General features: G+C 40.9%; 1 protein-coding gene across 2 annotated transcripts in view; it reads left to right on the plus strand.

The window, feature by feature from the left end:
* cdkn1bb (cyclin-dependent kinase inhibitor 1Bb) overlaps positions 1-3,395 on the plus strand; it is a 3,598-nt gene extending 203 nt beyond the window's left edge. Inside the window, exons 1-3 of one of the 2 annotated variants that reach the window (XM_034176042.1) lie at positions 1-589; positions 701-828; positions 1,889-3,395. The exon at positions 1-589 is cut by the window's left edge and continues 203 nt beyond it. In XM_034176042.1, coding sequence (XP_034031933.1) covers positions 139-589; positions 701-816 — 567 coding nt within the window. In that variant the 5' untranslated portion in view covers positions 1-138 and the 3' untranslated portion in view covers positions 817-828; positions 1,889-3,395. The remainder of the gene's footprint in view (positions 590-700; positions 829-1,888) is intronic. The other variant, XM_034176041.1, reaches the window with a different exon arrangement.
* The last annotated feature ends 20,318 nt before the right edge of the window (positions 3,396-23,713 follow it).

Below are 23,713 nucleotides of genomic sequence, written 5' to 3' on the forward strand. Positions count from 1 at the left end.
CGTGTTTTCGATTTTTTTTTCCTCCCCTTTTTTATTCCTTTATTTATTTATTTTTACCCGGACCCACCCCCCCCAAAAAATATTTATCTATAGTTTTTTTTTTTTTTTTTTTTTTTTTTGGTCTTCGGGAGGGGGGAAATGTCAGACGTTCGCCTCTCAAATGGCAGCCCGACGCTGGAGCGAACCGAGCCGCGGCTGTCGGTGCAGCCGAAGCCCTCCGCCTGCAGGAGTCTGTTCGGCTCGCTGGACCACCAGGAGCTAAAGCGGGATTTAAAGCAGCATTTGCGGGAGCTGGAAGAGGCTGCGACCACCAAGTGGAGCTTCGACTTCGCCAATCACAAGCCGCTGAGGAACGGCGGGCTGGAGTGGGAGCTGGTGGACTGCAGGGACGTGCCCGAGTTCTACAGCAGGCAGCCGCGCACGGACAAGGGCGTGCGCCTCGCCGGGAATAACAGTGTGGATCTAAACGGGAACCACAACTGCGTGGACGACCTGCAGAAGGAGGAGGAGGAGGAGGAGGAGGTGTGCGACGGCCCGGTGGAGTCGAAACAGCAGTGTGCCGGGCTGCGGAAAAGACCCGCGTGTCACGGTACATGTGCGCAGAAAACACAGTGGATACACTCAAAAAATAAATTATAAAAAAAAAAATCAATGAAGCCGGCGTGTTTGATTGTCACCGATAGTCACCTTGTATTTGCAGACCCTACGGCTCAGAATAAGAGGTGCCACACCAGTTTGGAGGAGGTTTTGTATCCAAACCTGACGCACTCCGCAGAGCGCACACCCAGGAAGCCCAGTCCAAAGAGGCAGACGTAAGGACGCGCAAAGGTGAGCGCGCCGACACTCATTTGCACCTTTAAAAAAATTATGCGTTTGTTGTTGTTTTTCTGCACGTGCCTGTGCTTTTCACGTTGTCGCAGTTGCATTTTTTTTGCTCCCCCCCTCCTCAACATGGCTGTGCACTCGCTGCGCATTTTTACTACTCGTGCTGCCGCAGCCAGTCTGACTTTCCGCTAAAGTGTAAACAAGAAGAGCTGTGAACAACAGTGTAGTAACACGTCAGCAGCCACTGCCCTCCGCGCACAGCAGAGCACGACGGGAAGGGGCCGGGCCCCGCGCACGGCCCGTGCACGGCTTACATAAAGTCTGCTTGTTGGCTACACACAGATCATCTGTCACCGCTGCACAGGGGAAAGCAACAACACCTTCACCCAGCAGTGTTTCTACTTGTTTGCTGATTCACTGCAAAAGTTCTACTTTGCAGAGGTGAGGCATTTGTTGCTTTTTATTGCTTGCTGTGGAAAGAATGTGCATCCTAAAACGATCGCAGTGCTGCAAGAAATGACGTGCAACTTTGTGTGTGTGAACGTGCACGCACTGGGTCATTTTGCAGTGCATGTCCCACTTTGTCAAGCTGACACAATTATGCATTTTGTCAAACTGAAGTGATTTAACATGCCAAGTCCTTTTGTTCCTGCTCCACATATTTGGATCAAATCTCAACCAAAATTGTATATTTAATGCCACTTAATCAGACAATTATTTTACAATGATTTATTTTATGAAATGCACTCCAAAAATATTACTTTCAAAGTAATTAAAAATGGAGCTTCATCCGCTCATGGTTTGTCCTCACGTGTAAGGAGGGGTTGGGCAAGTTGATGAACCAAGTAATGTTAATTAATAGTTTAAACTCCAGTGTGGGTCTTGTTGCTGTTTCACCTCACCACAGCTGGAGTATTGTCTTGTTGGTCTGACCAGATGTTTTGAAGGAATCAGTTTGTGCAGACGGGGCTGCAGCTGTGCTTCTGTTGCTTCAAAGTGAAAAATGTACGTGGAAACGCATCATCACCCGCGCTGAGCTCAAATCTTCTGTTCTGTTTTACAGAGCCCAAGATGCTTTTCCATGGGGAAGCCTCAGCGTTGGCCGATTTTTGGAAGAGGAACTACACAGCATCGGAAACATATCAACTCTCCTGAAGCCGAGGAGGGGGACGCTGTTGAAGCACTGAATAGAAACACTAAAGTTTGTGGCACTCTATTATTAAAGTTACTGCCTCTAAAAGCAGTCAATGTAGCAGTGTGCAATTAGGTTGAATTTCCCTTTTTGCTCTTTTTTTTTTTCCTCCTTAAACTACCTGTATGTAAATAAATATTATTTCTCTCCATATGTAGCACATAAGAAAACATGATTTGGAAACAAATCCTTTTATGTTAAAAAGGTGTGAATTTTGATTTGACTTGAATTGCAGTGTAGTTTTGATACATGTTTCCAAATGCTGTTTTTTTTTTTTTCCCCTGTATTATATAATCCTGAAAGGCAGTGTGACTTTACATAGTCCTTAAATGCTACATGAAAAGAAAAAAAAATGTAAAAAATCAAGGTTTCTTCACAGTGCGTCTTCACTCCGTCGTCTTCCTGATTCAGCAGTGAGAATGGTACAGATGTAGCCCCACCTCCCCCTTTTCATGTTTTTTTTTTCTTCCTTCATATAATCTGGTCAATTCAGTTTTGTTACATGCATTTTCTTTTTCCCAGGAAATCCACACGGAAATGTTTTTTTTTTTTTTCTCTCCTGTTATGATGGATGGTCCAATATTTATTTTCTGTGATTGGAGGTGCTTTGGCATCAGTTCTGGAATTAATTTCACGTCACGTAACTGTGTCATTCCCCGTGGAGTTGTGAGGTACTCTCATGTTGAAGGACAAGAGCAGACAAACTGCACAGGGTGTGTTAAACCCTCCGACTGTGTTCTAAATCTTTGACCAGTCTTATGGCTCCAGAGAAGCAAACTTTTTTTTGTGTGCAAGTGGGTTGAATGTGATGCCAAATCAAATGCATGGTCACTTTGCTTTGGTTTGCAGTTTTTTTTTTTTCTTTGTTTTTTGGTTTTGACTTCACATTGTGTTACTTTGTGATTGAGACATTAGTTTTGTATTTTCTTTTCTCTTTTTTTTTTTTCATCCACTCGTGTTGTTGGCCTGCTGAGGATGCTGATGTGTCCACAAGCTTCCCTCTGATTTTTCTTTTTCAAAGACCAACCTGCAGAGAGAGAAATGGCTCGTCTCAGAAAATGCAGTCACCACATCACCTGTGTATTTATGTAAATCTTTGCCATGTATATAATTTTGTAAAAACACTGAGAAATTATACTAACTTATTTATGTCAGTTTTTTTTAATGTAGAGTTTTAAAAAATGGGTTTTTGATTATGGTTATCCAAAGTGGCATTTACATTATAATTTTTTATTTTGTAAAAGCATTTTTTTGTAGGTTTTTTCTTTTTTTATAAGGTTGCAAACTGAGCCTGATAAAAAACATTTGATGTGCATTTTGTAATGTGTGGTTATAAAATGTGTTGCAATCAAACAGAAAATTAAATATAATTTGTGACTGACAGTGTAATTTGTGTAGTTTCTATTTCTTTTTCTTAAAAACACATTAGTTTGCCTTACTTATTTTTCTTTAAACGTTAGCCGCCTGCTTATGAGTGCGGTGTCCGTACGGAGCAGGGACACCCCCCATACGAGAGCAGCGGTAGTTTGGAGCCGGCTGGTGATTGACAGTCTAATCATCCAATCCCGTGGCGAGCAGAGAAAGCAGACCACTTTTGCAGCCAATAACGCTTAGCCAAGTTGGGGGGGGGTTGCTATGAGCTCGAGCTTCGACTTGAAGGTAAAACGCAAAAAAGTACTTTTTACTTTATATTTCAGAACTCCATTTCAGTATTTAGTACAAGTATTTATGCGTGAGAGATAAGGGTGTATATTAACTGATTTGGCGTGTTAAATTATTTTCATATTCAACTTAGTGTAGTTTGTATAGTTTAATATTGTGGTTTAAATGAAATGCCAGAGTTATATTTTAGTATATATTAGAATATTTTTCATAATGTTATTTAAATCTGTATTAAAGGTGTTAATTTGAGCTCATTTTGTATTAAATAATAAACATACATAAAAGCAATGGAATGCTTGCTTTTTTTTTTCTTTTTTTCCTGCTGCTAAACCAGAAGGGTTTTTGGTATATTCGTACGTGTGAAGTCCTTCCTAATATGTTGTTATTATTATTTTTAACTTTGTCAATGCTGTTTGGTTTGTAGGAGCTTCACATCTCTGAGTGAAATCTTTCATGTTCTGTGTTCCGTTGTAAAACAAAAGATAAATAACTCAGCTGATGTCACATCTTCGCTGTGCCACTGGTGCAGGAAGACACCTGCAGAAGCTCTTTCAGGCCAACTGGGTGTGTTGATCAGAGCGGTGGGGGCTGTGTGTCCACTCCTGAAGTGTGCAGGTGGGTAACCTCAGCGCCATGGTCCACCCCCATCCTCAGCCCGCTCCATTGTCCCGCTGTGTGGTCCTTTGTGTGCAGGGCCATTGTAAGGGGCCGGGGCCAGCCGCTGTTGTGTCTGGGGCTCCTTTGCTCAAACAAAGGGCCCGTCTACAAACCTCACCCTGCCCAAACCGTGGACTGACAGAGTAAATGACTGAATGTCTGACTGTGCCTGTTTGAACAACTCACTGTATGACTGACGGACTGTCTGTTTAGATGACTGTCTGAATGATTGACTAGCTGTCTGACTGACTGGTTGTCTGAGTGATTGACTAGCTGTCTGACTGACTGGTTGTCTGAGTGACTGACTCTAAGCTGACTTGATTATCTGTATGGCTGTCTGACATAATGATTTTACTTTCTGATTGATTTACTGAATGATTGTCTGGCTGTCTCTCTGACTTTGACTGAGTGTGAATAATAATAATGGTAGTTGTAGTATTATTATTATTATTATTATTACGAATGAAGCGACGCAAAGCTTGTTCATGGTACAAGGAGTCCCAAATAGGAAGTGCCAGATTTTGATTCCACAGTGAAACACGGAATGTCAAACACTTCCTGGATCCCACGAGCCGAGATTTTGTGGGATCTTGTGGGGGATTCAGTGGCAAGTTGAGACTGAAACAGGAAGTGCCAATTTTTGAGTCCACATTGAAACAGGAAATGTCAAATGTTGGCATGGGCGGAGCTAGAGCAGCGGTCGACCAAGGTTGCACTGGACTCCCCTGAAATCTGATTGGACAGAGATAATTGACATGTCACAGCACCGCACGTTTGGTTGAAAAGAGCTGCATTTGAAATCCGTGACAAATATTGTCTGCTTGGTCCCTCCTGTACAGTAGCTGGTGCTGTGTACCACAAAACGTTCAAGTCCACCTTAGTAGAAGAAGAAAAATGTTTGACTCAGATTTTAATTTGAACATGTCGTTTGAACGATGGACTCCAAATGACATCAAAGTTATATTGGTGAGTAAACAACCATATTTTATGCCAGAAATGAGGTCCAGGTTGTTAAAAGCAGCATTTCTCCTTCATGGCCAGGTCACATGACATACGACGATTCCTGAACAAAGGGAAAAAAGTCACAAAATGTTGAGAAAAGGTGGATGAACAAGCTTTATCACAGAATAGCCTGCGAATCAAGAGTGCAAAAGGGATGAAAGAGGAACAAAACAAACTAAAGCTAACGTTGATCGTGACACTTTAAACGAAACACGCCTGGAGCCACTGCTGGAGCAGTGTGTGTCTGCATCTCTGCAGGACTCGGCACTGGGACGGAGCTCAGCTGCAAACAGAAGTGCGTGATCCGGCCCACTGTGGAGATCTGTGTGCACGTCAGTGGATCCACCTGCTCTGGTTGCTCGTCCAGAACAAAAGAGGGCCCATCTCCTTCATCGTCAGATTCCTCACTGTCTGGTTCAGACTCTGACGACACGCTGCATGCTCTATCTTGCTCCAATTAAAAAAAAACAAACTGAAGCACTTGTTCATTTCTACAAAAAACAAAAAAACACCACCACACTAAATATGCCACTAAAATTATACACACTGCAAACATGCCAAATATTTCTCAAATCTGTCAAATACCAAAACTAATCTGCTGTCTGTACACCCGAAATGCGTGAGTACAAGACAGAGGAAGAGAGAGAGAGAGCCAGCCATCAATGGTCGGAAACAAACGAGGCTGATCATGCTCCTGCAAAGCCCTCCTGTTGCTAACAAATACACAGCCATCAACTACCATGTCGGCACTCAGCAGCTACATGGAAATGCGGCTGGTCGCACTCCTGGAAAATTAAGCCCTGCAGTGGCCACTGCAGCACTCACAAATTGGCTTCTGTGCTGTGTGAAAACATTCAGCTGGTCGAACGAAGTCAAACTAAACGTTAACGATACAAAAACTAAGCAAACAATAAAAAACATCAAGAACTATAGCAAAATGAAATACTGACTAATTGAGATTTTTGGCGGCATTCGTTCAAATTTTTCAACAGTTTAAAAATCCAGACTAAGCACCAGCTGCAGGAACAAAGCTATGCGAAGGTTAAACGATGCCAACGACAGTCAAGATTTCTTGTTTTGTTTGGGCTTCGTTGCCCTTTGTTAAGTGCAGTGTGACCCTGCCTTTAATTCGGGTTGCCTTATATATGAGTGTTTCTCCAGTGATTTTAAATGAGCAGACAGCTGCTGATTCATGAGTTATAACGTGAAGATGCTCAGGCTGAAAGAAATAAAGGTAATTTACTCCTCATCTCTTCTGTATAAAACCTGTGTAAACTCTTCATTTTGTTCTCTGAAGGACTTATTTTTAAATAACATCTTAATTTTCCTGTCTGAGTGACACTCCAGTGGTACAACTTCAGATAAATAAATCTAAAGTACATCTGAGATGCAAGCCTAGATTTGATGTTTTGGTGAAAGAAACATTTGTGTATCTTCATAATTGATGTAAATAAAGTCCAAGACATATTCAGTGACTTGGAAATGCTCATGTTTCCATCCCCTGACTTGTCTGAAGAAAACTGCCAATAAAACTGATTATTCTTTACAGGTATTATCAAGTTTTAGAGAACTGCTTTCAGTTTGAGTTTGAGTAAGATAATTTTAGAAATGTTATTGTTTATATTTTTTGTATTTCTTGTATTTGAAATGGCATAAACAAATTAAAATGTGTGAAATACCAAGTGTTCCAATACTTTTGGAGGGCACAGTATCCAAACCCTATGATGAGTGCAAAATGAGTTTAGTATTATTACTGTTTAAGAATGTTTAATTTTCACTGTTCCTGGACTTTGTTCATAGTCTTAACTTATAACGTATATCATATTGATATGACAATATTGAGATATGATAATTTGGCCATATTGTACAGCCCTACTGTCAACTAGCTGTAAAGTTAGAAGCTGAGAGGTTTTAGCCATGCTACTGCTCCCCTGAAGCATTTGCTCAAACTAAATGACATGGTGAGATGCTGAAGAGCTTCGCTCATTCATGTCTGCGACATATACATATTATTATTATGGCTGCACGGTGGTTTAGTGGTTAGCACTGTTGCTTCACAAGAAGATGGTCCCGGGTTCACTCCTGACCTGGTTCTTTGCGTGTGGAGTTTGCATGTTCTCCCTGTGTTTGCGTGGGTTTCCTCCGGGTGCTCAGAGTTCTTCCTATTTCCAAAGACTTGCAAGTTTCGTGAACTGGTGACTAAATTGACTGTAGGTGTGAATGTGTTTTTCTGTCCCTGTGACAGACTGGCGGCCTGTTCAGGGCGGACCCAGTGACCGTGAGTGAGTTTTTTTTGTGTGTCCCTGTGACAGACTGGTGGCCTGTCTCCTCCTCTCGCTCAATAACCCTTAACTGGAATAAGCGGGTTTAGAAAATGGATGGCTGGCTAATAAGTGTGGATAGTGAAAAACCTATTTGAAATTTGCACTTTTGACAATTTCACAGTTCTGCAAAAATGAAAAAAAAAAAAAAAAAATATATATATATATATACGAGGGCTGTCAATAAAGTTACGGTCCTTTTTATTTTTTTCAAAAACTATATGGATTTCATTCATATGTTTTTACGTCAGACATGCTTGAACCCTCGTGCGCATGCGTGAGTTTTTCCACGCCTGTCGGTGACGTCATTCGCCTGTGAGCACTCCTTGTGGGAGGAGTCGTCCAGCCCCTCGTCGGAATTCCTTTGTCTGAGAAGTTGCTGAGAGACTGGCGCGTTGTTTGATCAGAATTTTTTCTAAACCTGTGAGACACATCGAAGTGGACACGGTTCGAAAAATTAAGCTGGTTTTCAGTGAAAATTTTAACGGCTGATGAGAGATTTTGAGGTGATTCTGTCGCTTTAAGGACTTTTCACGGTGCGAGACGTCGCGCTGCGCTCTCAGGCAGCGTCATCAGCCTGTTCAAGCTGAAAACCTCCACATTTCAGGCTCTATTGATCCAGGACGTCGTGAGAGAACAGAGAAGTTTCAGAAGAAGTCGGTTTCAGCATTTTATCCGGATATTCCACTGTTAAAGGAGATTTTTTAATGAAAGACGTGCGGACGGGTCCGCGCGTCGGGACGCAGCCGCCGCGACGCTCCGCCACAGGAAAAACACCTCTGTTGAAAGCCTTAAGGACAAGTTGGAACATGTCCTGCCTGTTAAACAATTTCTCATATACTCACTCCACTGAAAGCCATCAAAAGCCGCCTGGATTTTACAAATGGTTATCAACACGGAGGTGTTTTTCCTGTGCCGCCGCACCGCGTCGTCTGCGTCCCGACGCGCGGACCCGTCCGCACGTCTTTCATTAAAAAAATCTCCTTTAACAGTGGAATATCCGGATAAAATGCTGAAACCGACTTCTTCTGAAACTTCTCTGTTCTCTCACGACGTCCTGGATCAATAGAGCCTGAAATGTGGAGGTTTTCAGCTTGAACAGGCTGATGACGCCGCCTGGGAGTGCTGCACGACGTCTCACACCGTGAAAAGTCCTTAAAGCGACAGAATCACCTCAAAATCTCTCATCAGCTGTTAAAATTTTCACTGAAAACCAGCTTAATTTTTCGAACCGTGTCCACTTCGATGTGTCTCACAGGTTTAGAAAAAATTCTGATCAAACAACGCGCCAGTCTCTCAGCAACTTCTCAGACAAAGGAATTCCGACGAGGGGCTGGACGACTCCTCCCACAAGGAGTGCTCACAGGCGAATGACGTCACCGACAGGCGTGGAAAAACTCACGCATGCGCACGAGGGTTCAAGCATGTCTGACGTAAAAACATATGAATGAAATCCATATAGTTTTTGAAAAAAATAAAAAGGACCGTAACTTTATTGACAGCCCTCGTATATATATATATATACTGTTTGTGTGTGTGCTTAAGCCCATTATGTGTACAAAATTTATTTCCTGCAGTCAAAACATGGGAGATGAATGTCACACTTTTAAACAGTTAACGTAGAATATATTCACGTGAACTGCTGGTTGTGAACTCTTGCTCATTCATGAAACGTGGAAATTTTAATTTGTTGATGTTGTGATGTGATCAGGGTAGAGGTGAGATGCTACCGGCCCAGCAACGCCTCAGTAAGTGATAATAATAATATAATAACATGCTTTTGGAGGGCGGTATATATTTTCAGAGGCCCGACGTTCATGCCCAGTCACCCAAAATGACAGATATTCGCCCGAGTTAGACGAGCGCGAATATCTGTCATTGCGGGCGACTGGCCGTGAACGGAGGGACTCAGAAAATGCATGCCACACGTCAACAGCATGTTATTTGCATTATTATCACTTTTTACTGAGATACACAACACGTAACGCGTACATAAAAAGATGGCTCACTTAACTTTTGTTGTGTCGGCTAGCTGGTGCGCGCTGCTCTCCAATTTAGCCAGTGCGTCCTCATCAAGCTGGCTGCTTTAGCTGTTGTTCATTGTCGTACTATCCATGAGAAAATCATCCAGAATATCCATATTGGGACCAAAACACACTTCTCGCCTTTTCATCTTTTCCGCTGTGGACAGTTCCCCCCCCTGCGGGCAGTTCTTGGGCTGCGTGCGCTATGAAGTCATTTGTTTACGCACAGCGGGCGGGTATAGCCAGATATCGTCGACATAAATCTACGATACCGGCCCAGCAACACCCCGGTAAAGTGATAATAATGCACAGTATGGTACAGGTCTCAACAGTTAAGTCTGGCGTGGTTTGCATTTTCACTGGCAGCACAAGCCTTTTGTCTGGCAGGTGAAGTACGTAGATGTTAACAAGCACATCACTGAGCGCACATACTCTTTTCATGTGTCCCTGCCCCTCCTCACGAAGGCCAAACAGAATCATTTAACATTTTTTAAATTTTATTTTATTATATTTTTGTTTTGGTGGATCATGGGATTTAGTTTCAGTGAGTGCAGAACACTGAAGAGTTGACTCATGCCTGTGGTAAACGTTGACATGAATGAATGAGGCGCTGTGACTTTTTCAACTTTTAAAAATAAATAAATTTTCTTGTAGTGGCACAAAGTGCCAGTGTCCTCTGGTTCAGGCTGAGAAATGCACCAGGAACAGACAAAACACAGAAAGACTGCTTTTAAAATGCTATATTTCTTCAGCCACAACAAGGAACAAAAGTATTTTCAGATGTCGTTTTCCAAAATGAGGATGCTTTATGTGGATAGGTTTTCTTTAGGCTGTGATGATGAATCCGACTGCAACAAACAGGTAAGATTAAGACTTTTATTTACTCAAGAATGGTTTTAATATTTGAAACAGTCTGTTTGCATGAGGACTGCAGCTTTCAGTTGTTGAGCCAATCAATGGACAGCATCAATAGATGTATTTTCACTTATGAGTAACTTACAAGAAATGTGTGAACAATCGCATGACTTACCTGCAACTTGTGGCCCACGTATGTGGGACGTATGAGACATGCGCTGGCATACATTGAAAATATTGTGCATGCCCAATTTTTTTTTGATGTACTTGCTGTATACTACACCGTATACCAGGGTGCTTCAATGTGCTCTTAACTTACATGAAACTTATTAGACATATGCCAGTGTATTCAGTGTATTTTTCATACGTCGTCATACACTGGATAAAGGTGTGACAGACCTGTTACTCGCTGAAGTCTGGATTACACACCACTGGTTCAGGGGCCCCTGGGCTACACTTGTGTGTGTAAAACCCATTTACAATTATATAGTAGCAATAAATTAAAATTTTGCAAACATCATTTTTTTTTAAATGTACTCGTATGTTCAGTTGCCATTATACTATAAGCCTGTTGTTTTTCTGTTGACTCTAAAAACTCAACTTAGAACATGTCTATTTTATGTTGCTTTACGTCATTGTAGATCCATTTGTTTGTTTTTTTGGTGTTTAATTTCTTTTGAATGGATGTTTAAATTTATGATGCTTTTTGTTGTGTTTTGCATGTTTTACTGTGAAGAGCACTGAAATATTTTGCCTGAAAGTGCTTCAAAATAAAAGATATGTTTACTGTTCGCAAATGTTGGCATGTTACTAGTCGCTAGTGTTTATTACTTTGTATTATCTTGTGTGTTTTACACAACATTGTTTCTGCCCTCTGTGACTTTTTTTTTGACTCACAATTTTAAGAAACTGTGAGCTCTCTCAAGTGTTCAAAGAGATACATTTACTTAGTTTTATGTGTTTAATAAATAAGTCTGTTGAATTTTGAAAATGACTTTCATCATGTACACATATGGTACGTGTACTCGTACATGATTAGTCCCCATCTGTGCTGTTTTTCACAAAAGGTGCATAAGTTGCATCCAACTGGGGGCGGGGGGGGTGGCAGTTTAATCACAGAGCGTGCTGCACATTTTCAAAGTGCACTTATCTCTGTCTCAAGTCAGGATGTCATAACTGCCAAAAATATGTGCATGTGTTTGCCTGCTTGCGGTTGCAACAACAATTGTATACAAATGTTATTTTTGATACCTGTTGTGAGAGTTCCCAACCCAGATGTAGCATCTTCCGGATATTCCTGCAGCACTTCCGGTTGCACATATGTAGGTCCACCGGATACCTTACATACGGGCATGAGCCTGCATGGGTCCACACCTGCAGATACCTTGTATGTTGTTTCTGTGCTTTACCGAAGCATGTGAAAGTCAGCCCCCAAATGTGTTCATGTCCTGTAGTTAGTTACAACACAAACCCATTCAAATCTGGTGACGTTTGATGCACCAGATCAATCCAAAAGCAACTTTGGTTGGTCTATGTAATATCCCATTGATGTGTCTGCCACTAACTGGATAGTCAAGATACGCTGAGTTGATGATGGATTAGGCGCAGGTACAGTTGTCAGTGTGAGAAAGACCATTTCCACATAGAAATGAGCTAAATCAGATAATTAAATCATTACTTTCTGGTTGTTTCACAGTGGATACATTGAAAAACTCAAACATCATCATCAAACCTCCACATAAACATACACATATACAACATCAGGAACGGTTTTAAAAACTCTGCATTTGCAAAATAGAGTTTTCACTGCGTACAGTAGTGTTCAGAATAATAGTAGTGCTATGTGACTAAAAAGATTAATCCAGGTTTTGAGTATATTTCTTATTGTTACATGGGAAACAAGGTACCAGTAGATTCTCACAAATCCAACAAGACCATTTATGATATGCACACTCTTAAGGCTATGAAATTGGTCTATTGGTAAAAAAAAAAGTAGAAAAGGGGGTATTCACAATAATAGTAGTGTGGCATTCAGTCAGTGAGTTTGTCAATTTTGTGGAACAAACAGGTGTGAATCAGGTGTCCCCTATTTAAGGATGAAGCCAGCACCTGTTGAACATGCTTTTCTCTGAAAGCTTGAGGAAAATGGGACATTCAAGACATTGTTCAGAAGAACAGCGTAGTTTGATTAAAAAGTTGATTGGAGAGGGGAAAACCTATACACAGGTGCAAAAAATTATAGGCTGTTCATCTACAATGATCTCCAATGCTTTAAAATGGACAAAAAAAAAAACAAAAAACAGAGACACGTGGAAGAAAACGGAAAACAACCATCAAAATGGATAGAAGAATAACCAGAATGGCAAAGGCTCACCCATTGATCAGCTCCAGGATGATCAAAGACAGTCTGGAGTTACCTGTAAGTGCTGTGACAATTAGAAGATGCCTGTGTGAAGCTAATTTATTTGCAAGAATCCCCCGCAAAGTCCCTCTGTTAAATAAAAGACATGTGCAGAAGAGGTTACCATTTTGCCAAAGAACACATCAACTGGCCTAAAGAGAAATGGAGGAATATTTTGTGGACTGATGAGAGTAAAATTGTTCTTTTTGGGACCAAGGACAGTTTGTGAGATGACCCCCAAACTCTGAATTCAAGCCACAGTTCACAGTGAAGACAGAAGCATGGTGGTGCAAGCATCATGATATGGGCATGTTTCTCCTACTATGGTGTTGGGCCTATATATCGCATACCAGGTATCATGGATCAGTTTGGATATGTCAAAATCCTTGAAGAGGTCATGTTGCCTTATGCTGAAGAGGACATGCCCTTGAAATAGGTGTTTCAACAAGACAATGACCCCAAGCACACTAGTAAACAAGCAAAATCTTGGTTCCAAACCAACAAAATTAATGCCTTGCAGATGTGAAGAAATCATGAATAACTGTGGTTATACAACTAAATACTAGTTTAGTGAGTCACAGGATTGCTAAAAAAGCAGTTTGAACATAATAGTTTTGAGTTTGTAGCGGCAACAGCAGATGCTACTATTATTGTGAACACCCCCTTTTTGACTTTTTTTTACTAAATAGCCCAATTTCATAGCCTTAAGAGTGTGCATATCATGAATGCTTGGTCTTGTTGGATTTGTGAGACTCTACTGAATCTACTGGTACCTTGTTTCCCATGTAACAATAAGAAATATACTCAAAACCTGGATTAATCTTTTTAGTCACATAGCCCTATTATTATTCTGAACGCTACTGTATGTGGGTATGAGCATACAGATAATCTGTTAACAAATGGGTCAAAGGACAGGGAAGATGAAAGCGGCATAGTACATCCAAATTCACTTTTTTCTTGTAACTAGTAGAGGAACAGTTGGATAGCAGGTTCCTAACAGATGCTAGTATATTTTGAGTATTCAGATGAAGAGCAGGTCTGCTGTCCACCAAGGCCACTGATGCTTGTTCGAGAAAATGTGACAAATTGAACCTATAATTTAGAAGAGGGACTATTCTTGGTATGACATAAATATGCAGTGCCTTTTCCCTTGTAGGGCCCTGTGTAGGTCATCTTCCAACAAAACACTTTCACAGTATTCAGTATGTTCAATAACAATTAAAATTCCAAAATTCTTTTATTCAAGAGGTCACAGAAAACTCTGTGTAGTCTGGTCCATGTGATGCAATCGTGTCTGTCCTTGGTTTAAAAAAAAACAAAACACCTTTTCTGTGGCAGCAGGAATGTCTGAAAGCATTCCTGTAACACTCCATCACAGCCACCCAAACCGAAGCAGTGAACTTGAGGAAATTCCAGTAAGCTGTCTCTGTCAGAGATGTGAACGGCATCGTTGCTCTGTTGCTCTCTGCAACATCCCCTGTGTGAAGAATTCACACTTCCTCGCTACATCAACAGAAACAGGTTATCTTTTCCTGTTAACCGCCCGGGCACTTAATATAAAGCCACAAGTTCCTCCCCATGTTTCCTGATCAGGCCACAACCCACGTCATCAAGCTATTCCTCAGCACAGACTGTGAACCAGGCGAAAGAAGCACCACAAACAAACACCCAGCATCAGCTTTCTTTCTCTCCATGTCTATTCTGTTCTCGAACCAGATCTGAGCAGAAGAAAGTGCACCTGAATTACTTTATTGTTCTTATTGGTGCTTTTTTATATATATATAGTTATGCTCAAAAGTGCCACAATTTTTGATTTCTTGGCCATTTTTCAGAGAGTATGAACAATAACAAAAACGGTGTGGGCTTTTTTTTTCCACTCCAGGCTAGTGGTTGTGTGAAGCCATTTATTGTTAAACAACTGTGTTTACTCTTTAAATCATAATGACAACAGAAACCATCCAAATGGCCCTGATCAAAAATTTACATATTCTGGCGATTTTGGCCTGATAACATGCACACAAGTTGACAGAAACGGGTTTGAATGGCTACAAAACATCTCACCTGTGATCTGTTTTCTTATGTTCAGTGTGTGTGTATAAAAGTCAGTGAGTTTCTGTTCTCCTCACAGACCCTTGCATCTTTCGTACAGTGCTGCACTGATGTTTTGCTTTTCTGAGTCATAGGGAAAGCAAAAGAATTGCCAAAGAAAAGGGAATTGAACTGTATAAAACAGGAAAGGGAAATAAAAAGATAACCATGGGCCTGAGAATGCCAATCAACAGTATTCAAACTCTAATTAAGAAGTGGAAAATGAGGGATTCTGTTGGAACCAAACCACGGTCAGGTAGACCAACAAAAATTTCAGCAACAACTGCCAGGAAAATTGTTCAGGATGCAAAGAAAAACCCACAAATAACAGCTGAAATACAGGAGTCTTTGAAAAAAGTGGTGTGGCTGTTTCAAGGTGCACAATAAGGAGGCACTTGAAGAAAAATGGACCGCATGGTCGAGTCGCCAGAAGAAAGCCATTATTATGCAAATGCAACAAAGTATCCCGCTTACAATATGCCAAATAGCACAGAGAACAAAGTCATTTGGAAGGATGAGACTAAAATTGAATTTTTTTGTCCACAACCATAAACATTACATTTGGAGAGGAGTCAACAAAGCTTATGATGAAAGGTACATCCTACTGTGAAGCACGGCAGTGGACTGATGATGTTTTGGGAATGTGTGTGCTACAAAGGCACAGGAAACCTGGGCGTACTTAGACATTCCAACATGACAACGATCCAAAACATAAGGCCAAGTCGACCTGTCATTCACTACAGCAGAATAAACTGAAGGTTCTAGAGTGGCCATCTCAGTCTCCTGAGCTCAATATCATTGAGCCACTCTGGGAAGATCTCAAACATGCAGTTCATGCAAGACAGTGAAGAAATTTACAGGAACTGGAGGCTTTTTGACAAGAAGAACTGCAGCTTTACCATCAGAGTAAATAAAGAGCCTCATCCACAACTACCACAAAAAGACTCTAAAGTGACATTGATGTTAAAGGGAGTAATACATGGTATTAAGACCCGGGGTATGTCAACTTTTGATCAGGTTCATTTGGGTAGTTTCTCTTGTCATTATGATTTCAAAAGACTAAACACAGTTGTTTACCTTACCACTAACCATAAGTGGAAAAAAAGTTTTTTATCATTCATATTTTCTAAAAATGGCCAAAAAACTCTAAAATTCTGCCAGGGTATGTAAACATTTGCTCACAACTGTGTGTGTGTCTGTATATATATACACATTACGAAATAACTTTATGGCAGGATAAAAAGCTGACAGGTTGAAGTTTTTCATACCAATGTCATATTGGCCCTGCATTTTGTCAGTCTAGCATAAAGTCGCTGCACCTGTTTGACACTCTTGGTCTGGTGCCAAAACTCAATAATTTTTGTTCGCTGTAGTATGGTTAATCTTGGCATTTTCCTGAGTCTTGCTTGGCATCAACATAAACTTCAGGGTCTCTGCAAGTAAAAAAGAAACATAAGTGATTAAGTTTGTAGCATTTAAGGGGCAAACTGAGTGTTTTAAATGTTGTATATTTTTTTGGGACACCCTATGTGGGTGATTCTTAGACTACGGGCACTTATTATGTCCTTTGATCATATTGTATGAAAAACAGAAAAAAAGGGAAATTTCACACTTATATAGTTATCTTTACAATGAAAGTGTGTTAAGAAATTTGTTCTAGTAGTCTATGATGACTTTTTCACCTTTTTTCAGCATCATTATATGCAAATATTGCCGTTTTGTGCTTGTCCCACACCCAGACTTTTGATCTTCAATGATAAAAATGATTGGTAAAGAAACATTTTTTCTAATGTTTTAAAATATCTCTGAATAAAATATCAGTAAAATAATCAAAACATAATTGGGGTATTCAGTGTCATACAACTGTTGTGATTTTTTAAACAAAATGTAGTTGTCCCACACTATTGCCGTAATTTCCACCACAAGACTGTAATGTCCCTTTAAACAGTTTGTATGAAAGATTGTTTGGGTAGTTTCTATGGAGATAAACAGTGACATCAGAGCACATGTATATAGCGCCAAATCACAACTAACAGTTGCCCCAAGGTGCTTTATATTGTAAGGCAATGGTGTGGTGGAAATTACATTTACAAGGCCAATAGTGCCCGTAGTTAAAGAATCACCCATGTATTCAAATTTCTCAAATTACACCCAAATTACACCCTTACAATGAAAATTAATCTCTACACCATGAATTAAAAGAAATAAAAATCAAAATAAGAGGATGGATACATGAATATTTCCAACACAGTGTTAATTAGGGAATAACCATGTTGTGTCTGATGATTTGCGGATGGATGTGCATGCTGGACTGTTTATGTTGCAAAATGGAACATTTTGACATAGGGTTCTACAAGGGAAGGACTCACTTTTGGAGAAAGCCTGACATGGCCATTCAAGGAATTGCATGATTTGCCACTTGTGCCAACAGCCCAGAAGGGTGACAGCCTCTGCTGTGAGGGAGGCAAAGCAGCGGGTGTGGGAGGAGTTTGGAGTAACCATAGAGAAGGACCTGTGGTTGGCAACAAGGTGCTTCTGGCAGACTGTGAGGCACCTCAGGAGAGGAAAACAGGGAACCATCCAAGCTGTCTACAGTAAGCTTGGGACTCTGTTGACCTCAACTGAGGAGGTAATGGGGTGTTAGAAGGAGCACTTTGAGGAACTCCTGCATCAGACTGGAGTGCCCTCTACAGTAGGGATAGAGCTGGAAGCCGATGGGGATCATCATCAATTTCCCTGGTGAAATTCACGGAGGTAGTCAAACAACTCCACAATGGCAAAACCCAGGGAATTGATGATATCTGTCCAGAAATGCTGAAGGCTCTGGATGTGGAGGGAATGTCTTGGATGCGATGTCTCTTCAACATTGCATTGAGGTCTGGGACAGTGCCTAAGTAGTGGCAAACTGGGGTGGTGGTCCCCATATTTAAAAAGGGGGATCAAAGAGTGTGTGTGCCAATTACAGGGGCATCACACTACTCGGCCTCCCTGATAAAGTCTACTCCAGGGTGCTGGAAAGGAGGTTTCGGCCAATGGTCAAACCTCGGATTGAAGAGGAACAATGTGGGTTCCATCCTGGTCCTGGAACAACCAACCAGCTCTTCACTCTTACAAGGATCCTGGAAGGGGCCTGGGAGGCATACTCCCAGGCCCCTTCCAGGATCCATCCATCCAGTCTATATGTGTTTTGTGAACTTGGAGAAGGCGTAGGAGCGGGTACCCCGGGAGATACTGTGAGAGGTGCTGCGGGTGTATGGAGTGAGGGGGTCCCTTCTCAGGGCCATCCATGGCTGGACATTGACCACTTTTTGCCACTGGCCCATAGGGGCATTACATTTGAGAAGTTACTGCAAGGTTTGGATGGTTGTAATTTAAAAATATTAGAGTTTCATTTATTCAAAGCATTCTCTTCTATTTGCATCTTCTTCATTTGCTTCTGTTTGTGTCTTCTTCATTTGTATCTTCTTCGTTTGCTTCTGTTTGCATCTTCTTCATTTGCTTCTGTTTGCATCTTCTTCATTTGCGTCTTCTTTGTTTGCTTCACGTTTGCCGAGAATTTAAAGATGCTTACGAAGATTGCCGAAGATTGGTAGCGGAAAAGGCTGAAATCATGCTCTTCTTCTTACTATTATTTTGAGTTTATTGGTTGTTTGCAAACCAACACAATGCATTGCCGCCACCAACTGTTGGGTGATGGATTCTCACTCACTCACTCATCTTCAGCCGCTTATCCAGGACCGGGTCACGGGACTAATGGATTCTGATGTATGCTATATTAATAAGGAATTGTGGATATGAGGGAGGAGAGAAAAAAGTGGGGGAAATTACACTGAACTATATTCAGTCTATATTCATATTTCCGCCGGGCCAGCGGGCAAATGGCAATGTCGACTCCTGCCATCCACTCTGTGTTTGGGTTTTCTGCAGTAAGTCAGACTCATTTCCTGTGGGGGTTGGCCTTCGCCAGGGCTGCGCCTTGTCACCAGTCCTGTTTGTGATAGACATGGGCAGGATATCGAGGCGTAGTCAGGGGAAGCAGAGTATTCATTTTGGTGGGCTCACGGTCTTATCACTGCTTCTTGCAGATGATGTGGCCCTGTTGGCTTCATCGGCCTGTGACCTCCAGCACTCAGAATCGGTGCATTTGCTCTACCATACTGTTGTGACGAAAAGGGAGCTGAGCCAAAAGGCAAAGCTCTCGAACTACTGGTCAATCCTCATTCCTAATCTCACCTATGATCATGAGGGTTGGATCATGACCGATGAGCTAGATCGCGGGTACAAGCAGCTGAATTGGGCTTCCTCGGGAGGGTGGCTGGTGTCTCCCTTCGAGATGAGGTGAGAAGCTCGGTCATCTGTGAGGACCTCGGTGTAGAGCCACTGCTCCTTCATGTTGAAAGGAGCCAAATGATGTGGTTTTTGCATCTGGTAAGGATGCCCCCTGGGTGCCTCCCTAGGGGGGTGTTCCAGGCAAGTCCATCTGGGAGGAGATCCCAGGGAAGACCCAGGACTTGGTGGAGAAATTATATCTCCACACTGGCCTGGAAATGCCTCGGTGTCCCCCAATTAGAGGTGGTTAATGTGGCCCAGGAAAGGGACATTTGTAGGTCCCATTGGAGCTGTTGCCCCCACGACCTGATCCCGGATAAGTGGTTGAAGAATGAGTGAGTGTGTCACCCGTGCGTTGGAGGTTGGGGCTGGGCTGCATCACCAGAGGAAAGGCGTGGCTTCCTCACACACTGCACGTGTGAGGGAGGATTGAAAGGAGAGGGAGATGCTGATTGAACAGCATCGGATGACAGATGTGCAGATGTGTGTTTGCAGCACATTGCAGGGAGAAACCTGGGGGTGGTAATGCTCATTAAAGCAGCGCACCTGCAGCCTATCAAAGGGACTTTATCTTTTATGGAGACAAATCTGCTCAAGCATGCAGTGCGAGACGTGAAAATAAGCAGCCCGTGCTGAACGTTCAGTCATCCCGTCTTATCATCTCTCTCTCTCTCGCTCTCTCTCTTTGTCTGAGCAGTGGATGGTACCTTCTTCAGTAATCCCACCAGGAATGCACAAGGGTGCTTTTAGATGCCTTTTGCTGAGAAACAGGTTTCAAACTGAAACATCTGTTTAAAGAAGATAGACTGGGTTTTTTGTTTGTTTACTTAGTCCAGGACTCTTTTGTTGTAAATGTCTATGAAGTCATCACTGGCTAAAGAAGAGTGCAAAACTATTTATTGCGACCTTTCAAAGGTCAGCATCCCAAACAGGAACACCTACTAGATTTTCAAGGCATTTTACTGTACCAGCTTTTAAATATTGTGCAAATTCAGTTTGTATCTACAGTTCAATATGGTTTGGGTTTTTCATGTTCGACATCCTGAAAGTCCCACAATTCTGTGAGCATGTGCACATAGAAACTAGGTAAGAATTATTGCCAATAAACCAATTTTGTATCAACAGAATATTTGAAAAATACCCAAAGGTCTTGAACAAGTAAAACCCCCAAATCAGAAAAAGTTTGGACAGCATGGAAAATGCAAATTAAACACCCCAAAAAACAGTGATTCTTAAATTTATTTAGACTTTTATTTCATTGCAGACCATATAAAACCAAAATATTTTATGTTTTATGTGGTCAGCTTCATTTAATTTGTTAATACACAGCCATTTATGCATTAAATTGGTACTGTACAACTATGTTAAATTAATTTTACAGTTTTGTAGTAATTATAATCACTAAATGACTTGTTCCTGGGAGAAATGGAGGTATCCCCGTGTCCCATCCAAGCATCTCAGCAACAACATAATATCCTCTGCTGTAGCACCAGGAAGTGTTCAACATTTAGCATTTCCCGTTTCACTGTGGACTCAAAATTTGGCACTTCCTGTTTGGTACTCCCTGTACCATCCACGAGCAAAGTGCTGCGTAGCATTACCCACCTCAGTAGACACGCTCTATGGATATCATTCACCTGCTCTGTTGAAAACAAACACACATACACCACCAAAATTGGATGGAGGTTCCAGTTTTATTCCTGTTTGTCTATATTCCAGTTATCAGTTGGAAACCAAGTGCCAAAAAGCAATGACAAATTGTACGTAGCAGAGATAACCAATGTTCTTTGAAAATGATCTGAAAAAGAATTCAGAAACTGAAAAACCTGAAAAAAGCGCACAGACAGATTCAAGTGCATGAACTAAATACATTCTCATGACATTTGATCACATCTAATTTAGCTTATCAAAAGCCACTTCAACAGGACTTTGACCTTGAAAATGTTTTTTCAAGGTAAAAATTTATGGATTTGGAAACTTGTGTTGGCGAAGGTACATGCACAGTGCTCTAGTTTATATCTTAAACAAACGTACCCCAATCACTCTCATATTTGAAAGTAACGGGCAGACTGGCACTCACTATCACATGATAAAGTTTGATCTGGATCTGATCTGGATTGTGGATTTTGTGGGCATTTGAATTTAATATCGCAAAAGCCCATTTGGAGTACATTTTGCATTATATCTCAGTCAAAAGTGCCTCAATCACTCTCATTTGTGACAACATCTGATCCGTATTGTGGATTCAGTGGATATTTGATTTTAACATTGAAAAGTCCTTTTGATCTACATATTAGCTTCTGAGAAGCCACTTTAACAGGACTTTGACCTTGAATTTTTTTTCAAGGTAAAAATGTGTGGAATTGGAAGCTAGTATTGGTGGAGGTTTACATTCTATGAGCACGGTGATTTAGTTCATTTTTAGTTGCTCCACACATTCTCAATAGACCTTATCACAGTTGGGTTACAGTGCGTTGTATGCATGTGTCAACTAGGAGATACCTGGATGCACAACACAGAAGGTCAGCAGTCTCAGCACAAAAGTGCTATAGGCTCTCAAGTCTCACATACTAAACATGAGACAGAAGCATTTCAACCAGCTCACGTGGTCAAATGCCACACCTTGTTTTTCTTACGCTGAGAAACAAGGGAAACGCCCACCAACGTGTCATGGTAATTGATGAGATGCAGGCATACAGAGTGGAGTTTTTCCTCCAAATTCATCCGCGTCCAGAGGAGCAGTCAATCACAAAATAGTTGGGTTGTCAAAATAGAAAGTTGAAATGCAGATTAATTAATTATTTCAATTATCTTATTTCTTGATGCCTTTGATCCCATCACTTTTCGGTCCACATGAAAAATAATGGCAAATAATAATATAATATGAGAGAGCTTCACGTCGCTTCGCTCGGTACAGGAAATCCCAAACAGGAAGTTCCAAATTTTGAGTCCACAGTGAAACAGGAGATGTCAAACACTTCCTGGATTGACACTTCCTGGATGGACAGATAAGATCTCATGGAATCTCGTTGGAATACAGTGGCAAGTTCACACTGAAAAAGGAAGTGACAAAATTTGAGCCCACAGTGAAACAGGAAATGTCAAATGTTGGACACTTCCTGGCATGGGTGGAGCTAGAGCAGAGGCCAGGGTTGCACTGGACTCCTCTGAAATCTGATTGGATACAAACGAGTGACATGTCACGGCGCCACACATCTGGTCGAAAAGAGCTGCATTTTGAAATCAGTGACACATATTGACTGCTAGGGCCTTCCAGTACAGTAGCTGGGACTGTGTACCACATAAAGTTCTAATCTACTTTAGCAGAAGAAGATGAAAATGTTTGACTCACGATTCCAAATGACACCAAACTTATATTGGTGAGTAAACGACCGTATTTTATTCCAGAAATGAGGTCCAAGTTGTTAAAAGTGGCATTTCTCCTTTAATTTAGGTTGCCTTGTATATACATGTTTTTCACTGATTTTTAAACTAGCAGGCAGCTGTTGATTCATGAGATATAATGTGAAGACGATCAAGCTGAAAGAAATACAGGTAATTTACTCATCTGTTCTGTATAAAACCTGTGTAACCTCTTCATTTTGCTCTCTGAAGTACTTATTTTTAAATAATCTCTTAATTTTCCTGTCTGAGTGACAGCAGTGACACACCTTTAGATAAATAAATCTAATGTTATCTTCCTTAAACTCAAAATGAAAGCAAATCTCTACAACTTGATATGAATTATTTAAAAATATAAAATCCAGCTTCCTAATGAAGTGGTGTAAAGGAGGATTTTCTTAAAAAGAAGACCTGAATGTTCAGCTACAATTTGACGTAAAGTACATTTGAGATGAAAGCCTAGATTTGATGTTTTGGTGAAAGAAACTTTTGTATTTCTTCATAATTGATGTAAATAAAGTCCAAGACATATTCAGTGACTTGGAAATGTTCATGTTTCCATCCCCTGACTTTTCTGAAGAAAACTGGAAATAAAACTGATTATTATTTACAGGTTTTATAAAGTTTTAAAGATTTGCTTTCAGTTTGAGTTTGAGGAAGATAATTTAGACATTTTTATTATATATATATATATATATATATATATATATATATATATATATATATATATATATATATATATATATATATATATATGCATAGGCATAAACAAATTAAAATGTGTGAAATACCAAGTGTTCCAATACTTTTGGAGGACACAGTATCCTAACCTTATGATGAGTGCAAAATGAGTGTGGTATTATTACTGTTTTGTTTAAGAATGTTTAATAATCACTATTGCTGCACTACGTGTCAAATCATAGTCATATCGTATATCATATTGATATGACAATAT

Source organism: Thalassophryne amazonica, chromosome 8, assembly GCF_902500255.1.
Source record: "Thalassophryne amazonica chromosome 8, fThaAma1.1, whole genome shotgun sequence".
Lineage (NCBI taxonomy): Eukaryota > Metazoa > Chordata > Actinopteri > Batrachoidiformes > Batrachoididae > Thalassophryne > Thalassophryne amazonica.